At 37.1% G+C, this 21,163-nt stretch overlaps 1 protein-coding gene across 1 annotated transcript; it reads left to right on the plus strand.

The window, feature by feature from the left end:
• Nucleotides 1-13,460: 13,460 nt before the first annotated feature.
• Nucleotides 13,461-17,870, plus strand: LOC107792296 (NDR1/HIN1-like protein 13). The gene is made up of 2 exons (XM_016614495.2): nucleotides 13,461-14,219; nucleotides 17,555-17,870. Exons 1-2 carry the CDS (start codon nucleotides 13,599-13,601, stop codon nucleotides 17,639-17,641), a joined length of 708 nt encoding a protein of 235 aa, XP_016469981.1. The 5' UTR covers nucleotides 13,461-13,598; the 3' UTR covers nucleotides 17,642-17,870.
• The last annotated feature ends 3,293 nt before the right edge of the window (nucleotides 17,871-21,163 follow it).

A 21,163-nucleotide genomic window follows, 5' to 3' on the forward strand; every position in this document is an offset into this window, starting at 1 on the left:
AGGAAATATTAGGGGTAATTCAGCAAAGAACTTGATGGGCGTGTGCTATATTCGGCGTTATCGATTCATGTTCATGTTTTGGAAAGACTCGGAGCTTATTCTTTTGTGGTTATGATGTACAAGGAAAAATGTTCAACCGGTTTCTTCTTCGAGAGGGTGTTCATATGCTAGTAGAGCATTGGAGTTTGGTCGTATTTGGGACCAGTTCAGAGTAGGTGATTCTCAACAATGGTCCTAGGGGATTCAAGAATTTAAGTGCAATATTAGAGGAAAGGAAGAAAATGCTTCGGACTCGCGGAAGGTCTTACAGAACGGATGCACCTGTTGGAGATGCTATTATGTACGTAAGGAGGTATGAGATGAGTCATGGGTATTGAGATGATGTGGTATCGCGATTGGGTCACTTGGGATGAGTGTGTATTGAGTTCATTATGTTGTGAATGGAGCTATCATATTTCTAAGTCCGGTCAAGAATAAATGTAAAGGCGTTGGGTCGGTTATTAATGGTTGAATCGGCATGATTGTACCAACGGTCAGTTCATTCGGTGTGTGAAGTTATAACATGTGGTTTGTGGTTGTACAGACGGGCTTGACAGCCGCCATAATTTGGTTGATTTCGGGAGGTATTTGATTCAAATGGCTTTGTTGTGTAAATGGATTCCGAAAGAGTTATTATGGTTTAGATCACGGTTTGGGGTTGTATTTTCTATGGTTAGGAATTCAGTTGCGTGTTGCATCGGTTCTTCAGAAATGAGCTAAGTGAAAGGTTTCCACCCAATGAAATGTTATTCTACTAGTAGTTCGGGGGTTATGATGAATTCGTGTGCTCTCACGTAGTGGCATGATGGGTGCAGTGAGCATCATGCGAAATTGAAATTTGAGGATCAAGGTTGTGGTTCGGTGTTGATAAGAATTTCACGAGCTCGGATGAGCAGGAAAATATTCAGATGTTTAGAGTGAGCTGGCGTTATCTTAGTGTCTCCAGAGAATGGTGTTTTGTGGAAGAGGCATTATGTATTGATTTGCGGATTGTAATTTACTTTACATAATTAGTACAGTTGGTGGTATGGATGTACGGACTTGGCTACCAGAGCGGAAGGTCGCGGGAGCGTTCCCCACGGGGAAATTGTATGAGTGTGACGTGATAGTCACTTGATGGTTAAAGATCGAAACCAAGTACGGAGATTTTGGTACTATTGTTAATGTGAGGGTTTATGCCTGGAAGGCGCTCTATTCCTTTGGTTATGAACTGTGAGGGTTGTGCCGGATTGAGACGGCTTGATTATTCACACGTGTGTTGAGGTCCCGTGTAGATTATGGGGTCATATGAATAGGATGGCTCTCGAGATGCAAGTCATTTATCGCACCTTAGTCGTGCTTGGCTTTTGTGACGTATTGCGCTATTTGTCTCCCCAGAGTTGTATTTTTGCACTTAGCGTGATTATGGACATTCTATAGGTAGAAGCATTATGGCTTGGTGAGTATGTCCTTATTTATTGTTATGAGTGGATCATGTGGCACGCCACAACGATATCATGTTTGGATTGGGTTGCACGCCACAACGGTATCATGTTTGGATCGGGTTGCACGCCGCAACGGTATCATATGTGGATCGGGTTGCACGCCGCAATAGTGACATATGGAGTACGGTCCCGTATACTTATTTTGTGTATTTGTTTCTCATTCTCTGAGGAGAGTTCATAGCATTTGTTCGACCATTTTATTCGTTACGTGGGCTGGGAAGTTCCATTCCAGAGTTCGTTTTCCTTATATATCATATTCACGTTTGTAGCCTATTGGCACATTTTTGGCGTCATACGAGATCTTGGTCAGTGTTTGAAGTGTCTTATTGCCGAGTATCTTATACTGGGTGAGACAAGACTATTGGACCTGAAATTCAGTTCAATCAGATTTATATATGGTACATTAAAGAGAGAAGCGGGAAGTATTGTGAGGATTTAAACAGGGCTTATTTGTATTATGAGGTGTATTGCGGGCATCAGGTTAGTGAAGTTTAAGCTATTGTGGTCGGAGGATGTTGCCTTGGGTAAATAAGTTATGTGGTGAGTTGTGTGATATCAGCATGGGTGCATGATCATGTGTGGATTCAGTATGTGGAGATTGATACGGTGTTCGTATGTTAGAATCGGGTATCGTAAAGAAATTCGGAGGTTGGAATTTGGTTCTAAGGCTTATTCATTGAATAAAAGGGAGGACCATCAGTCCAGCTCGAGCTGAGGTGCCAAACTGGGTTATGATGGCACGAGTAGGTGCATGAGGTGTTAAATAGTGATTTCGGACAACTCCGGAGCAGTTCTTAGCACGTTCGAGGACGAACATATGTTTAAGTAGGGGAGAATATAACGACCCGACCGGTCGTTTTGTGGTCTAGTACGTCGTTCGGAGGTTTCAGACCTTGAGTAGCTTCACATAGGGTATAATGACTTGTGCGTGTGGTCGGAATCGAATTTCGGGAAGTTCGGAGTTGATTTGGAAAGGAAATTTTAAATTCGAAAGCTTAAAGTTGGAGAATTGACTAAGGTTTGGATTTTTAGTAAATGACCTTGGAATCAGGATTTGAAGGTTCCAATAGGTTTGTATATTGATTTCGGACTTGGACGTGTGTTCGGGAAGAGTATCGGGTGGACCGAAAGTATTTCGGCACCTATTACGGAAGGTTAGCATTATGAAGGTTTAATAATTTCCTAAGCTTTGGTAGAAGTAGATTTTGAGGTTATCGATGTACTTTGAGATTCCGATCCTGAGAATAGTTCTGTATGGTGATTTTGGTCTTAGGGGCGTGTCCGGATGTTGATTTGGAGGTCTGTAGGTCATTACGGTGTCAATTGGCAAAATTTAAAAATTTGGATGATTTTGAGAAGTTTGACTGGGAGTGGACTTTTTGATATCGGGGTCGGATTCCGATTATGGAAGTGGGAGTAGGTCTGTAATGTAGATTATGACTTGTGTACAAAATTTGAGGTCAATCGGACTTGATTTGATACGTTTCGGTACAAGATATAGAATTTGAAAATTTATAAGTTTGACTCGAGGTGCGATTCATGATTTTGATGTTGTTTGACATAATTTAAGGCTTCTACTAAGTTCGTATTGTATTTTGGGACGTGTTGGTATATTTGGTTAAGGTCCCGAGGGCCTCGGGTGGATTCCGGATAGTCAACAGATCGAGTTTGGACTTGGAAGAAAGGTTGAAGCAGTTGTCTTCTGGTGTAACCGCACCTGCGAGGTTTTGGTCGCAAGTGCGGAGACGCAGAAGTGGACAAGAGAGGAGCAGATGCGGCTTTCGTTGGGCAGTGTTGAGACCACATATGCGGAAATCTCGTCGTAGAAGCGGGACCGCACCTGTTGAGTTGGCAGCGCAGATGCGTGGGCGCAAATACGCATAAGGGCTGCAGAAGCGGCCAACGACCTTGGCTTGGTTTCTCGCATGTGCAAGACTTGGAGCCGCAGAAGCGACCTTCTCACCGCATAAGCAAAAATTGTGTTGGGTATTGAGGCTTCTTTAAAACGGAGGTTTGGCCCATTTTCAACTCATTTCGTCCATGGGAGCCGATTTTGGAGCACTTTTGGAGTGCCATCTTCATCAACTATAATGGGGTAAGTGATTTCTTCACATTGTGAGTTAAGTACATGGTTTTTATATGGATTCAAGCATGAAAATTTGTAGAAATTGTGAGATTTTGAAAGAAACCTAGAATTTGGTATTTTTAGATTTTGACCACGAAATTGGGCATAAAATTTAGGATAAATGATATATTTGAATTTGTGGTGTTGTGGGTAAAATCTATCTTCGAAAATTTTCGGAATTCGGGCACATGAGCCTGAGGGTTGATTTTATGAACTTTTCTAGCGGAGTTGGGAATTGTTTAAATTGACTAATTATGGGTATTAGAGTATCTTTTGATTGGCTCGCACGTTGTTTGAATAGTTTTGGATCGACGGGCATCGGTTTGAGGTGTCATAGAGGCGTTGGAGCCGGTTATGGGACTTCGCAGCGAGGTAAGTCTCCTGTCTAACTCTGTGAGGGAAAAACTACCCCTAGGTGATGTATTTGTTATGTGTTACTTATTGCAGGGGCTACGTACACACAAGGTGATGAGAGTCCGTGTGTAGTTAGATTCATGTTATTTCCGGGTAGATTTAGGCTCACACCATGCAATAGTTGTACTACTTGAGTTGTTTCCTGTCTATTAGATTCCTTTATTTTTACAATGCAACTTGAGACTAGACTTGTGTAGAGTAATGGACTTGCTATCGTAGAGATTCGACGAGCTTCATGATTAGCCGCTATATAATTGTACTCTCCTTACGAAATTCTCCCGTGTTGTGCGTTCTCATCGAAAAGGTTCCCTTAAAATCTATAACTCACACGACTATTTGTGAGTGGGGTCGAGGACCCTTCAGAGCTTCTTATTCTAATAGGATCAGGCCGTTCGCCTCGGCATGATAGATACATCTATGGTTCGTGTCGTTCGACCCTCGGCAGTCGAGTCGTACGCTACGGCAGGATTTATGTACCACACTCTCATGGGAGCGGGCCGTTCGCCTTGGCAATAAAATAGATGTATCTATGGTTTGGTAATGTTATGATGGATCGGGCCGTACGCCTCGGCATTTCTATGAAATACTATTATGAAATCGTGTGTAGTAATGGGCAAGGAGCCAGCATATTTATGAGCTTCCCCTGATCGATCTATGACGACCTATCTGGTAAGATCCATATTATATATATACTCCGATTGAGGAGGTAACTACTAGTTGAGAGCTTGAGATATCTTTGAGGAGAGAGTTGTACCACGTATTTACACTTGTTATTTTCGTTTACTTACTCTGATTCACATTTATTTACTCCTACTGTATATGTCTTATTGGACCTCTAGTAAGTATTGATGTCGACCCCTCGTCACTTCTTCTCTAAAATTAGGCTAGATACTTACTGGGTACGCATTGGTTTACGTACTCATGCTACACTTATTGTACTTTTTGTACAAGTACTTATATGTCAAATGGTCTTTTGGGCGCAACGGCGCGGCCATTGCGGGGACTTTACTGTGAGTTGCATTTCATGTTACGCTCTGTAGCCTACACAATTTTCGTCAGAGTTATTTATATGTTTCCTGTCTAATTTAAATTCTAGATGGATGTTGTATTTATTTATGTTTCCTAATTGATGCTCATGCACTTGTGGCATCGGGTTTTGGGAGTTCCTACTGTTGTTTGTCGTTGCAGATCACGTAGTTATTAACAGTTTTCCCTGTATATTCCATTTTTATTGTTCAAGTAATGAAAATTATGATTTCAAAGTAACAAAATGAGTAATTAAATCAATCAATCACTGTTGGCTTGCCTGGCGGCGGCGTTAGGCGACATCACGACCTACGGTGGATTTTGGATCGTGACCGTTAGAGTCTCCACCTCTAAAAGAAACTAAGATTTTTACTTGATAGTAATCTTTAAAGTTGTTAGCATTAAATCACCTTATTTTTAAAATATGAATTAGCAATCTTATATTTACTGACATTTTAATATTATTTACATATATATTTATGATTGGAATCAAAAATACTAAATTCATTTAAAGTAGTAACACCAACTTATATCTGCCGGTGGGCATAGAAGCCACAAAAAGAGTATGGAAAAATAGGAAATGAGAAAGTTAGATGGATGGCTGTATCCACGAGACTGAACTCCTGATATCTTTTTGATAAAGAGAAACCAATATTTCCTTTTCTTTTCTTTTTTGGGAAGGGGAAGAGGGGTCTGATCCTGTAGCTTCGTGATGAAGGAATCACCTCAAAATTCATACTTTTACCGGAATTAAGAAATAAAGAAAGTGCTTTAATTTCTTTTCGCTAGACCAAATTTTAATATGTCTAATAGTACATTGTTTGATCAGTCCACACATAACAGGTTGTTTCTTCAAAGTAGTTAAGCAGAAAAGAAGGGAAATTAACTAAAGAGAAACAAATATCGGACCTGATCCGTCGTTTCAGCTTGTGAGGAAAAAAAATTATTCTTTCTAAATATTAGGTGTGAGGTGCTTTTTGCGGAGAAACTTCATCGTTTTCTTTCTCACGGAACGCCTATATAAAAACAATAATCCTTCTTGATTAGAGGGCATCACATTGTCAAATAAAAAGTTATCCTTTGAAAATTTGTTCTCTGGCCACTTTATTAGCCTCCAAATAGAAAGAAATCCTTTAAAAATTAGCTCTCGGTCTTTTTAGCTTTTCGTTCTAATAAACCACATGCTTATCAAACTTTGCCCCCTTCCTCGTATGTGTGCCACCTCGTTATATTGGTTTCTATCTCCACCTTGTTATATAGAATTTAAATTTAATAAATTCAACATTTATGTTCTTGGCATTTAATATATCGGTCATTTGTACAATTATGAATTCAAAGTTTGATATATATATATAAAAAAAAATTATTGGGAATAACCCCCCACAGAAATAATATTCACGGTAACAAAAGAGGAATAATAACGTAGCACCGGGATATGATAATTAATAAGAATAAAATAGTGACAACGACACCAAGACTTTTACGTGGAAAACCCTTTTGAATAAGGGAAAAAATCACGGTCCCGAGACGAGCAACTAATATCACTATAGCAAGAAATTTTACACTTTGTAGGTCCGAGTAAAATACTCCAAAGACCACTGCAACACTCAAAAGAAATAACCCTCTTTTGATATTCCCACCTCACTACAATATCGCACACTCTCTATTTTCTTCTACAGTCTATTTCTCACAATGCTTGAGAAAAACTCTCTGCAACTATTGTGTTGCTTCTCTTTTGGTATGGTGAAATGAAGAAGTCGAAGCTCTCCTTTTATAGGAGAAATAACCTACCTCTTCAACCAATCAGAAAGAAGGATTGGTTGCAAATTTTTCTTTCTTCCGCCTAACAATTTGACATATTCCTTCTGCAGCCTACCATTTTTGACAATGCAAAAGAAAAGATGGCTGTCAATCAAAGGAAGAAAGTTATCTTCCTTAATTTATGGGATGGACCCCATAAATCTCCTCCTCCAGTCTCATTCTCCTGAAGGAGGTAACACCAGATGTTCTAGTTCGAGTGCATGCCGACAAGTTCTTTGCATAGCTCAAACTTGTATCTTAGTACTACCCTGGTCAGCATATCCGCAGGATTCTCACTTGTATGGATCTTCTTGACTTGCATAGATCCATGCTCTATCCTTTCTCGAATCTAGTGATATCTCACGTCCATATGCTTCGTCTTTGCATGATACATGGTGTTTTTGCTCAGGTCTATTGTACTTTGACTGTCACAATAGACGACATAATCATTTTGATGTAATCCAAACTCTCGAAGGAACCGTTTCAGCCAAACCATCTCCTTGCAAGCTTCAGTATCGGTAATATACTCTGCTTCAGTTGTAGAGAGTGCAACACACTTCTGCAACTTCGACTGCCATGATACAGCTCCCCCTGAAAATGTGAACATGTATCCTGTAGTAGATTTACGATTATCAAGATCACCTACCATATCAGCATCCGTGTAGCTCTTCAAGATTGGATCAGATTCTCCAAAACACAAGCAATCTCCTATAGTACCTCTTAGATACCTGAGTATCCACTTGACTGCTTCCCAATGTTCCTTTCCAGGATTTTCAAGGAATCTGCTAACAACACCGACTGCATGAGCAATATCAGGTCTGGTGCATACTATTGCATACATCAAGCTTCCGACTGGTGAAGAATAAGGAACTCTAGCTATGTTCCATTTCTCCTCCACTTTTGTAGGACACATCTTCTTGCTCAACTTTAGATGACTAGCAAGAGGTGTGCTGACTGTCTTAGCATTCTTCATGTTGAAGCGTTCCAGTACACGGTCAATGTACTTCTCCTGAGACAGCCACAACTTTCTGCTTGTTCGCTCTTGAACTATATTCACACCCAGAATTTGTTGTGATGGGCCCAAGTCCTTCAAATCAAAAGACTTGGACAAATCTCCCTTCAACTTTGCGATCAACCCCTTGTCTTTTCCTACAATTAACATGTCATCCACATACAACAACAATATAATAAAGTTATTTTCAGAAAATCTTTTGAAGTATACACATGGATCAGAATATGTCTTTGTGTAAGTTTGACTTTTCATGAATGAGTCAAACTTCTTGTACCACTGCCTTGGTGCCTGCTTCAACCCATAAAGACTCTTATTCAGTTTGCACACCATGTGTTTTCTTTCAGCTACTTCAAATCCTTCTGGCTGCTCCATATATATCTCATCTTCTAATCTACGTGAAAAAATACAGTTTTCATGTCCAACTGCTCCACTTCAAGATCTAGGCTAGTTGTTAAGCTCAAGATTGTTCGAATAGAAGTCATTTTGACAACAGGTGAGAAAATTTTGTCAAAATCAGTACCTTTCTTCTGTTCGAAGCCTTTAACCACCAATCGAGCTTTGTATCTGACCTGCTTTCCATTTCCATCTTTCTTGATTTTAAAGACCCACTTACATTTGAGTGGTCTTTTACCCTTTGATTTTAAAGACCCACTTCCATCTCCTCTTGCATGGCTTTCATCCACTGGTTCTTTTATGGATGGGACATCACCCCCTTAAGACTTTATGGCTTCCCCTCATCACTGATGAGGACATACTCCGTAGAAGAGTACCTGCATGACTCTACCCTTGGCCTTTATGATATCCTCAGAGGTTGAGGTTGCTCTTCTCCTTGAGTGGGGTGATCTACTTTCTCGACATTATCATCAAGTTCCTCCCCCTGCTCAATAATCTCACCAGGTTGCTCCCCCTGCTCGGCAACCTTGTCGGTTGTACTTTCTGCACTTGTGGGATTGTTAGAAGTAGAAGGAATAGTAACAAGGTTAGGAATAATACCATTCTTGGTCTTCTCTGACATATCATCATCAGTTCCAACTTCACTTTCTCGGAAGACTACATCTCTACTTCTGATGACCTTCTTCTTTACGGGATCCCACAATCTGTATCTGAATTCTTCATCTCCATATCTGATGAATATGCAAGGAACAGATTTATCATCCAACTTTGTTCTTTACTCCTTTGGTACATGTACAAAAGCCTTGCAACCTAACACCTTCACATGCGAGTAGGGCACCTCCTTGTTGGTCCAAACTCTCTATGGGATGTCAAACGACAACGGAACTGATGGAATCCTATTGATAAGGTAACAGACTGTCTGAACTGCTTCACCCCAGAATGACTTAGGCAGTTTAGCCATTCAGAGCATGCTTCTCACCTTCTCCACAATGGTGTGGTTCATCCTTTCGGATACGCCATTGTGTTGTGGGTTTCCAGGAACTTTCTTTTCATGTTTGATCCCATGGTTCGAACAGTACTCTTCAAATTCCATTAAAGTGCACTCACCTCCATTGTCACTTCGGAGACGTTTTAGCATTTGGCTTGTCTTCCTTTCTCCCATAGCATGAAACTTCTGGAAAACTTGAAACACCTTATCTTTGGTTTTCAAAATATAAACCCATAATTTTCGTGAAGCATCATCAATAAAAGTAACAAAATATTTGTTACCGCCCATCGATTCAATTTTCATTGGACCACAAATATCAGAATATACTAAATCAAATATATTCAATTTTCTTTCAGACGATGTCTGAAATGAGACTCTATGTTGCTTACCAAATATACAATAGTCACAAGGTTTTACCGTTGTACCTTTGGCATAAGAAATGAGTGATTTCCTGGCAAGAATCTTCAATCTCTTGTCGCTCATATGACCCATCCTTTTGTGCCACAAATTTGCAGAAATCTCAACTTGTGCCGCGTTCAATTCACCTTGGCATATTTCTGCATTTGTCTTGTACAATGTGCCACGAGCAACTCCCTTTGCAATCACCAATTATCCCTTGGTGAGTCTCCACTTTTGATTTGCAAAATAGTTCTCGTATCCATCTCGGTCTAAAGCAATTCCCAAGATCAAGTTCATTCGTAAATCAGGTACATGTCGCACGTCCTTCAAAACCAATGTGCACCCGACATTTGTCTTGATACAAATGTCATCAATCCCCGCAATCTTTGAGTAACTTGTGTTACCTATTCGGCCTTGTAAAAAAGATACTGCACCTGCTACATATCTGCAAAAAAGATCTCTTACCGGTGTGGCATGGTAAGATGTTGTTGTATCAGCCACCCATTCCGACTTTGGACCTGATAAGTGCATGCATTCCACTTCTTCGTTTATAAAGAGGACAACATTATCATTATTTTGCACCATGGCGGTTGTGTTGTCGTCATTCTTCTGGCCACTAGTTTTACCTTTGTCCTTCCTTGGATTTGGGCAATCTTTTTTAAAGTGACCCAGTTGATCACAATTGTAGCAATTTCTAGCTCTTGTTTGGATCGGTTCTTAGACTTCCCACGAGCTCCGGATCTACCATAGTTTCTCGAACTCCTTTGATAACTCACGCCTCTACCTTCTGTGATGAGAGCATGTCCTTGATTTTCAGGCTTCTTTCTAATCTTCTCATTGAGTAGAAGAGTTGATGTGATATCTTTCAACTCAATGGTAGTCTTACTGTGCAAGATGGTTGTTGCCAGATTATCGTACGAAGATGGCAACGAGTTCAACAACAAGATGTCTTTATCTTCTTCCTTAATTTTCACTCTGAGATAGGCGAGCTGTGTGATTAGTACGTTAAACACATTTAAATATGACAAAAAATTCGTGCATTCACCCATGTGTAGGGCGTATAGTTGCTTCTTCAGGTACAATTTATTTGTTAGCGTTTTGGACATGTATAGGCTTTCCAACCTTGTCCAAATGCCACGTGCGGTGTCTTTATCAATGATGTTATTTACCACATCATTTGATAAGTGCAGCCTGATTGCACTAACATCCCTTTCATCCAAGTCAGCCCAATCCTCAGCTTTCATGGTATCAGGTATTTTGGCATCAGCATCTAGTACCTTGTGTAATCCTTGTTGGATGAGCAGATCTCTCATCCTTCTTTGCCATGTTGAGAAACCGTTATCTCCATTAAATTTTGCTACCTCATACTTTACTCCAGATATTTTTGTTTATCACCAAGTATAGTACTACCGACAGTGAATAGTATTTCTGTGAACGAGCAGAACATGTGCTCTGATACCAGTTGTTGGGAATAAACCACCCACAAAAATAATATTCACAATAATAAAAGCGGAATAATAATGTAGCACTGAGATATGATAATTAACAAAAATAAAATAGTGATAACGACACCAACACTTTTACGTGTAAAACCCTATTGAATAAGGGAAAAAACCACGCCCCCGAGACGAGTAACTAATATCACTATAGCAAGGAATTTTACACTTTGTAGGTTCGAGTAAAATACTCCAAAGACCACTATAACACTCAAAAGAAATAACCCTCTTTTGATATTCTCATCTCACTATAATATTGCTCATTCTCTATTTTCTTCTACACAGTCTATTTCTCACAATGCCTGAGAAATACTCTCTGCAACTATTGTGTTGCTTCTCTTTCTGTCTGGTGTCTTACAAATGGCTCAGAAGCTCTCTTTTTATATGAGAAATAGCCTACCTCTTCAACCAATCAGAATGAAGGATTGGTTGAAAATTTGCATTGCAAATTTTTCTTTCTTCCGCCTAACAATTTGACATTTTCCTCCTACAACCTACCATTTTTGACAATGCAAAAGAAAAGATGGTTGTCAATCAAATGAAGAAAGTTATCTTCCTTAATTTATGGGATGGACCCCATATATATATATATATATATATATATATATATATATATATATATATATATATATATATATATATCATTTTTTAGAATTTTTAAACTCAATATAACAAATACTACTACTACTAAATTCATATGAACATGTTGAAGCTATAGTGCGTGCCCTCCGTACATCCTTTGCACATCAACTCGTTGTGGTATGTGGTGCTGGCCCTCTAAATAAACGAAATTAAATTGCTCCAAAAATTATGGTTTAAACTTTAAAATAATAAAAATATTTCAACCTTTAACAATACTCAAAAGACCAAAATATTTAAATTGTTTTCAGAAAGATAAATTAATGATTAAAAGCCCAGAGTTCAAGTTTTAGTGTTATAAATTTTAGTTGTTAGTCTTTTTTCATCTTTTTTCATCTGGACATTTTTTAATTTTTTTATTAGCTATGTAAATTAGGGGTGTATATGGATCGGGTTGGTTTGTTTTTTATCAAAACCAAACCAATTATATCGGTTTGGATTGGTTTGATTTTGTTGGATTTTTCGAGTTTTTTGTTACATAATATTATTTCAATCTTACTTTGTTAAATTTTTTATAACTAAATATATGTTCAGTAAAAATTAAAAAATTGACAAACATATAATCTATTAAAATATTCTTATGGGAGAATTTTCTTAGTAAAACATGATACTATTTTTTAGTCGTCTTTCGTTGATGTACACTTTTAAGGTTAACCGAATTTAATAATTAAAAATAAAAATTAATATGATACCTAAATAATGGTATGTCCTATTTAGTTTTAAACTATCGAAATACCACTTCAAATTCGAAAAAGATATAAGAATTCAATAAATCTTGACGTATGAATATGAATGAACAAAGAGATTGACGCATTTCAGTAACACTTGATAAGAAAGTGATCATACAACCCATTATTTAAAGTTAATAAAAATGGAGCACTTCATATTTAACTAAATATTACATCCCATAAGAGAATCTCAAATATTTCTAGACATTTTTTAAAGAAAGTTGTATAAAACTTCTTAAAAGTATATATAAAAATTATATATTTATATGTCGGTTTGGTTTGGATTTTTTTACTCAATACCAAACCAAATCAAGCCAAACCTAGTCGGGTTTTTTCATCGGTTTGGTTTGACTTTTCGATTTAGTGCGTTTTTCCGGTTCGATTTGTACACCCCTAATGTAAATATAGTATGCTCGTTTAGATTATCCAAAACATTTCCCTCTGTTAATTTTTACTATATCCGTTCACTTTTACTTGTCATGTTTTATTTTTCGAGAGTCAAACTGCATAAACTTTGACCAACGTTTTAACATGTATATTTTCACCATATTGATATGAGAGAATTACAAATTATAATACTTTTTGTATAGTTTTCGAATATCTAAATTTTAATTTTAAAATATTAAGAAAATCTAAACTAATTTAACTTCAAAGATGTGGGATGATCATAACTACAAAAATTTTAGAACTAAATGCTATTATTAGCTGGGCCTACTGCTATTAGTAGCAGTGGAAGTGTTAAAGGAAATTGAAAGAAAAAACACAACAATGGCAATAATGCCATGTCAAAGTTTACTCCACTTTGAAGCGACCTTTTTAAAATTCCAAGCAAACCACATACGCAAAAGTCACACTACACACTGTCTCTATCTCGGCCTTCTCCCCTCTCTCTCTCTCTCTCTCCTAAGTCCTAAAGCAAAGCAAAGTCGTAAAACAATAGTGACAAAGCGAGAGAGACGAGGAGTGAGAAGTAGCACTTCCCTTTTACCAATTACTCCTCCTCTAAATTCCTGCTTCTCCACCTCCTCTTGCAACTGCTTGGCGCAGAAAAAAATATGACTCAGACCGTGAATGGCACCAACCATAATCATAACTCACATGATCCAGTACCACTTCAAAGTCACCCTCATTACTACCCACCTCCTTCTTCTTCATCCTCAAAAGCTTCTTTTAAAGGCTGCTGCTGTTGTCTCTTCCTTCTTTTCTCCTTCTTACTTCTCCTCATTCTCGCAGTCATTCTAGTTATCGTCCTCGCCTTGAAGCCCAAGAAACCCCAATTCGACCTTCAGCAAGTGGGCGTTCAGTACGTGGGTATCACTCCCAACTCCGCTATTGCTAGTGCCGCAGCATCTTCTGCTGCTGTTTCTCTCAATATCCACATGGTCTTCACCGCTGTCAATGATAATAAGGTGGGAATCAAGTACGACGAGTCCAGGTTTACTGTCATGTACCGCGGGATTCCACTTGGAAGGGGAATTGTTCCCGGGTTTTATCAACCCGCGCACAGTGTTCGGCGGGTCGAAACTACGATCGTCGTGGATCGGGTCAACTTGCTCCAGGCCGATGCAGCTGATTTGATCCGTGATGCGGCGTTGAATGACCGGGTCGAGCTTCGGATTTTGGGTGATGTCGGAGCTAAGATTCGGATCCTTGGGCTTACTTCACCCGGTGTGCAGGTTAGCGCTTTAATTTCTCTCTCTAAGATTGCTGTGTTTTTTTTTCCTTCTGCATTTTCTCTGTCTAGACTTTTAGGATATTTGTGCTCGAGAAACGCCGCATTTGCAGTGTAGAATATCAGCTTCGTGTCTCTCTCTCTCGCGCGCGCGCACACGCGAGAGAGACAAAGCATTGGGGGTCGGTGCTGACGTGTACGTTCCGTGGCTTTAGGGTGAGGGTGGTATGGATTTATATAAAAAAATTCTTAAACTAAGTTAAATATTTAATTCTGTCGCTCCCAATCGCAAACTAGACATATGTGTCGTGACCGGTAGACTTTTTTGAAAGTTTTTTTCACATGTAAAATTCAAATTCGAATTTATCCCGAAACATGTCTTACTTTTCATGTTCGTTGTGGTTTTTATTTCCTTGTCCCAGTTATTTTTCTTTTTGGCTACCTCTCAATTTTTTATTTGTCGTTTATTATTTTTTTTATATTTTTTTCCTATTCTATTATTTTATTTGTGATCTCTATCAAGAAATAATATGTGAAATTTCACGAGTAGAATCTAGGAAAGAGATGTAATTTTTATATATAAATAAAAATACTTCTTAAATTGCCCGAACAAACTAAAAAAAATGAATCGAACAAACGTTCCAAACAAACTCTATATTAGTCATTACAAGGTGTACATTAAAAGAAAATTATGGCACTCGTCACCTTCAAATCCTAAATCCGCTTCTGTGTACGATAGGTGCCTTTCTTTCTCGGCGCCTTCTTGTCCCCCTGATGGGCTTTGCTAACTTGTGCCAATAATGTGTACTAGCTTAGCTTTAAGAATTTAGGGACCAATTCAAGTTGAAGTCATATGCACGATAGCATAATAATAATAATAATGTTAGTGTACTTTAAAGCTGTCTATGTGAGCTTGATTACATTGCCGTGTTAACTAAAAGAGCAGTTTGTTGTAAATATCATTAGCCTAAAATTAGTTAATTTATGATTAATTCTTACCATATTCTTTTTTTTTTAAAGGTTGCCTACTCACATTATTAGAAGATAAAAATTAAGATTAGAAACTCATCATAAAAATTATATAAACAGTTACCTTATATAAAAAACTAAATCCTTTACTAAATATATTTTAGGCAATATATTAAACTTTTTATTCACCAATACTTTTAACAAGAATTAGGCTATTGTGCTACTTAAAGAATATCTACAAATTACAAGTAGCTGCATTTTATTAATGTGGATTGATAATTTATAAAATATGGTATATAACTGCTATTATTGCATACACTATACGAGGGAGCCTTGGAACAACGGTTAAGTTGTCTCCGTGTGACCTATAGGTCACGGGTTCGAGCTGTGGATTCAGTCATTGATGCTTACATTAGGATAGGCTGCCTACATCACACCCCCTCGGGTATGGTCCTACCCCGGACCCTGCGTGAACGCATGATACTTTGTGCACCGAGCTGCCCTTTTTTTTAATTCACTATAGATGCCTATTTAGGCACCCAGAGGCACAAAACTTCCATACATGACTTGTACTAAATTAGTCCAGATTGTATAATGTCAAACAAAGAGTTCCGTTACATTGAAATCAACTCCAGGTCTTGTATTCGTGTAGTATTCCCTTGAACTCGATTGTATCCACTCGAAATTGGGTTATTCTATTTTTTCACTAAGTACGATAATCTCTTTAAAAAAAACAACTAGAATACGAGAATGATGAGGCTAAAAACCAATATAGTGAACCAATCGTCCTTAAAGTAGTAGGAAATGAATTCTAAATTTGCCCAAGCCAAAATGGTATATTGTTGGCCCGTCCTTAAAGTAGTAGGAAAAGGGTGTTATTTACCAAAAGCCAATCTGGTTTCTTCTGGATTTGGTTAGGTCCAGAAGTAGGGGAAGCAAAAGTGGGAAAAAGGACTCAAAAAAGAAGGGGAAACTGAGAATCTAATAATTAAAGAGTGTGGATTTGGATGAATGATTCCACGAGTGTAGGAATGTTTTTCTCCTTTAGCTTTCTAAGTTACAACAAAAACCAATAATTTGAAGGAATGGGAGCCACCACCTTGCCTGTCATGTCTAGTAGTAATAGGTTTTGTTGTCTAGTTATACAGTACTCTGCCATTTCTGAAACTTTTTTGAGCTGGTTTGCCGTAGTTTTTTGGATTCCCCACTACACATGACCTAACAAACTATTCACTAAGTATTTACTCTGCTCTGAGAAAATAGGCCACTTTCTGAAGGGCACTAAAATTTTCTCCTAGTGCTGTGTAGGTGTGGTGTGCACTGCTTACACCTCCTGCGATTGGATCTTTCATTGAAAGGGACTTTCTTGTTGAATAGTGCTCCAACATTTAGTGGCTTTTAATAGCGGTAGGAGCACGGAACGTCATGATGTGTGGGTTAAGTACACGGCACTGGTTCGCATCCTACCGCAAAAAAATAATAATCATAATTAAGTAGAGAAGTGTAGAGGGTTGGGCCAATTTTCCTGAATTTTGAACCGTGCGCTATCAGTAAAAAGTTTAGTCAGTACTTCTTACTTTTGAGTCTAGTGTTTAGTTTATTTTGCTTAGCCAATTTACATGATAACTTATGTCTTGGACCGTGGTCGAGCATAATTGCTGGTAATAGTTATCCGATCCTTAGTTATATCATGTTTCCATGCACTTTTTTTAGGAGCTTAAGTGTAATCTGTTTGTTGCTTATTGAGCTATAATTATATCCTTAATTCAGTTTGCAATATCTATTCAAGAAACAAACAACTTACAGTATATTTCATCATTAAAAAGCTCTGTCTCCTTTGTTTCATTTATAACCAAAATATTACTAGCTATCCGTTTCCAACATTTCTATGTTCCCTTTGCTGACTTTTTGAGATGCTGAACTTTCCCTTCCACTTTCTTGAACTGTTTGTCTTCCTAAATCAAGGTTCATGTTAAATTCAGCTTCTGCACTGCTTAATTATTGAGATATCATTGAATGCAAGTGATGGTGCTTTCCCTATTTAGTGCATGCTTCAAACAAGTAGAAACATTAAACATAGGATATGATCATGGCTTCACTCGTGAAAGCTTCATCGCATTTTTAATGACATTGACAAATCGAAAACTTCTTTTGCCGAATTAATGGTTATATCTTGTGGCACTTCAGGAATGCATGTTTTAATCTTCCCCAAAACTCCAATCTGAACTATTTTCAGCTCTTCACGATCACGAGTTACCTTCACTTGAAAACAAAATGAATCTTATGTTGGTATTAGTATATTAATCGTTTAATTTAACAGTAGATGATTGAATCAGAAACATAACGTAGTGAGAATGGTTGTTGGAGCAGGTATCCGTGGATTGCGCAATAGTGATCAGCCCAAGGAAACAGGCTCTCACCTACAAGCAGTGTGGATTCGATGGCCTTAGCGTATGACAAATACTCAGTAATTAACTGGTCTTAATTTGTCTGCCTTTGGAACTTTTCCAAAGCTACATTTTCTCTTTAATTCCACAAAGGGGAAAAAGGGAGATGTACAATTTGTAGTCGGTAACAAGTGCACATGCTTATCATTGGGAAAAAGGTTAAAAAAAGAAAAGGCGCACATGCATCTGGTTGGACTTCATAAAAAAGCAAATTGAAGCCAATAAATAGCATTTGAAAAGTTTTCTGTCTCTTCTTCTTCTTATAGATTTAGAAAAATAAGAAGTTGAGCCCGTAACGTAGCTAAAGGGTATCTTGTTATTAGAATAGTTTTTTTTTTTTCTTTTAAAGATTTGGACTAATAGGTATTCCATGACTCATTGTGATTGGCTGACATTTAGAGTTTATTTTATTCATTAACTAGTAAGTTTACTCGCGTTTCGCGCGATCCTAAAAGACATTTGTTAGTTTACAAAGAAATCAATAGACTAATACCGAACTTAAAATACTATCAAAAAAAATTATTATAAACAATATACATTTAGGTTAAAAAATGTGTTAGTCCATAATATGGATTTATTTAAAGCAAATAGTCCATAGAAATGTATAGGTATATATTATCAAGAAAGCTTATATAAGTTTTGTCTAACTAAGAATGGTTCAGAGTAATTTAGTGTTAGAGAATTTGCCATTCCATTTTCAAAGACAACCGAGTACAAATTATATCGTATGCTTTACTTTCCGATTCTATCATCCGTATATGATGATTGATCGTAAGGAACTTTCTTAACCGAAGATTTATCACCTAAAAGCTTTTGAAAGAAGAGTGCATGATTGATTGAGGAGAGGAAGAGTGACACATTGATTTTGTTACTTTACTACTTTAAATTACAACAATCATGTAACGCTCCTATTGATCAGGCACGAATTTTTTTTATTAAATATTGCAACGGTTCCATAATTTTTAAAAGAATACGATCTTTGAAAACATAAATAGCAATCGTAATTGGTCGTAATTTGAGAATATAGCCGTTAAGCTTCTTCAATAGGCACCTTTTCAAAGAAGATGTTTCGCTTTTAGTTTAATTAATGAGTTAAATGGGAAAATAGTACAAAACACCCAAAAAAATGGAGGAAAAAGATAAATGCAAACGTGTAACAAAAATGGCAAACACGTTTAGGAATAAAAATCACAAAATATTTATATAACATTTAAATTGAGAAAATATTAGTTACAGAAGACTTAAAATAAGAAAAGGAACCAAAACTAACTTTGTGCAAATCCTATAAGTTGAAAAATTATTGCCTTACTTACAGTTGCTCGTGCATTTCAATAATTCGCAAAGCAGAGCATTTAAAAATTTTAAGAAAAAATCAGTTAACAAAATATATTTTAAGTAAAGAAGGAACAAAAACTAATTCCATTGACCGTTAATACTGGAAATAATTACCATGTAATAATTTTTTTTATTTTGTCTTTCTACCAAGATGAGACTTGTATACTCATCAAGATTCAAAGTATATTGAACTCTATAAAATGACCGTTTTTAATCATCTACGACGCAAATAAAAGTTTAGTGTATAACTATCTTAAGTGTTGTACTCTATCATTGTTAATGAGTAATTTAAATTAGTATTGTTAATTACCTTCAAAATGGATGGATTAATGATTGACTTGCTTGGCACTACCTTCACAATGAAACGTTGGTGGTGGAACTCTCATTCTCCTTATCAGTTATCGCTTACATTATTATCGTATTCATTTTTCTCCAACATTCATTCTTCTATTATGAATAGCAATGACAGGAATCTTGAGAAAGAATTTAGATTGCGAGGATAATAGTAGGTAGGAAAAAGATAGAGCCGAAGAAATGTAAAGTAAATTTTACACGCATGTTAAGAAATTGAAGAGTAATGATTGTTGAAAAAGATATTTCTAAAAAAAAAAAAAAAAAGGAAAGTGAACTTAGGTGCATGCAGAAAAAATGTATTGTGCAAGCGTTACAAATATTGGGGAAGTGGTGGGAGAAATAATAGGAGAAGTAGAAGGAAATAGAGAAAGTGCAATTAAGAGATTTGAAGAAGTGTCTTTTCGATTTGTAATTAAGATAGCAAATAAACGGTCAAAGAAGGCAAATTTGTGAGAATTAAGAAAAAATTGTATTCTCGTCAAGGAGACATGCCATGTCATCAGCCAATACCCCTAAATTATATATATATAGATTTAATATAGTACTATAATTTTATACAATTCTTCTGAACTCTAGAGGTCCAATGGTAGAATCTGCCAAGTTTGGGAAATTAATAAACCTTAATCTTATGCACAGTTACACCACCCTCCCCCTTTTTCCTTCTCTTCACTCTTCCTTTCCCTTTCCCAACCATAACTATTGCATGATATGAAATCCAAAATAATGCTGCCAAAGAATAATTTCAATCTTTAAGGATATCTCGAACTGTAATATAATTGAACAAGTCTCGTGGTAAACAAAGAAAGAGAAAGAACAAAAACGAATCATTGATATTGTTTTTAAACAAATAGTGAAAACCCAAAAGAGATTTGAGCAAGTTGTCACTAGAAAAATAGCAAACAGTTCAACATCCATTTTTCTTTGAAGAAACTAAAGATACCCTTGTTTATTTTATAATTGTTTTCAAACTACATTCTTTCTACCACACAAAGACTAGTTCACATTTGGCTCTGTAGAGTTAATTACAAATTCTAACCAAGTCCCAGAACGTTTTCTTTCCACAAAATCAGTAGTACATGATTAACTTTCAACAAAAATTGGTTTTGGCCATGGTTAAGTGATATGCATGCAAAAATAATGAATACAAAATATGTGTCTTTCGTAAACACATTTTATCATAGTTAAGTCATATATATTCTCACTATCGTTCGGTGTAAACACCACCTGGTGCAAATAAGTTTTTGCCATGTTTCAACCCACCTAAAGGAACGGTATTTTGGCAAGAGATAATCTAAATAGAACATGTCGCCCAATTAGCTCCTTCAATTCTCTCATCCCTAGTCCCTACACAAATAAAGCACTTGGTACTCCATTATACAACCAAAGTGTATCACCGTTTCTACTGCTAGAGAGCTAATTAAGCCTTAATTTCACACGGCATAGAGCACATCTGACTTTAATACCTAGAGGTGCACATACAGACACTATCACACCAAAAATAGTTTGACCCTCAAACAGAGCTAAGATAGAATGTCATGTCAAAGGAACAGAAGAAAGCATTCCTTACCCTCGAAATGGTTCATGAGACTCGAAAGAGCTGTCTTAATTTTTGCCTCTGTAAATCAAGATGACCATTGCTCCTTCATCCATAGTTAAACATAAGAGGCAAATTCAGCGATCAGACAAATTTCCAAGACAAAGAGGGTATAAAGCGAACTATTTCAAGGTTTCATGTTATGCAAACAAACACTCTAACTAAATTCCAGTTGGTGTTTAGTAGCATTCGGATAAACAGCACCATCTTAAGGTGACCTCATAATATAAAGACAACAATACCAATAAC

The sequence above is a fragment of the Nicotiana tabacum genome, chromosome 2 (assembly GCF_000715075.1).
Source record: "Nicotiana tabacum cultivar K326 chromosome 2, ASM71507v2, whole genome shotgun sequence".
Classification (NCBI taxonomy): domain Eukaryota; kingdom Viridiplantae; phylum Streptophyta; class Magnoliopsida; order Solanales; family Solanaceae; genus Nicotiana; species Nicotiana tabacum.

Excerpts from the sequence above, each read along its gene's own strand:
- LOC107792296 (XM_016614495.2), top strand. The coding sequence starts at position 13,599 with ATGACTCAGACCGTGAATGGCACCAACCATAATCATAACTCACATGAT. Across the intron at positions 14,220-17,554 it reads TTACTTCACCCGGTGTGCAG|GTATCCGTGGATTGCGCAAT; the intron begins GTTAGCGCTTTA and ends TTGTTGGAGCAG.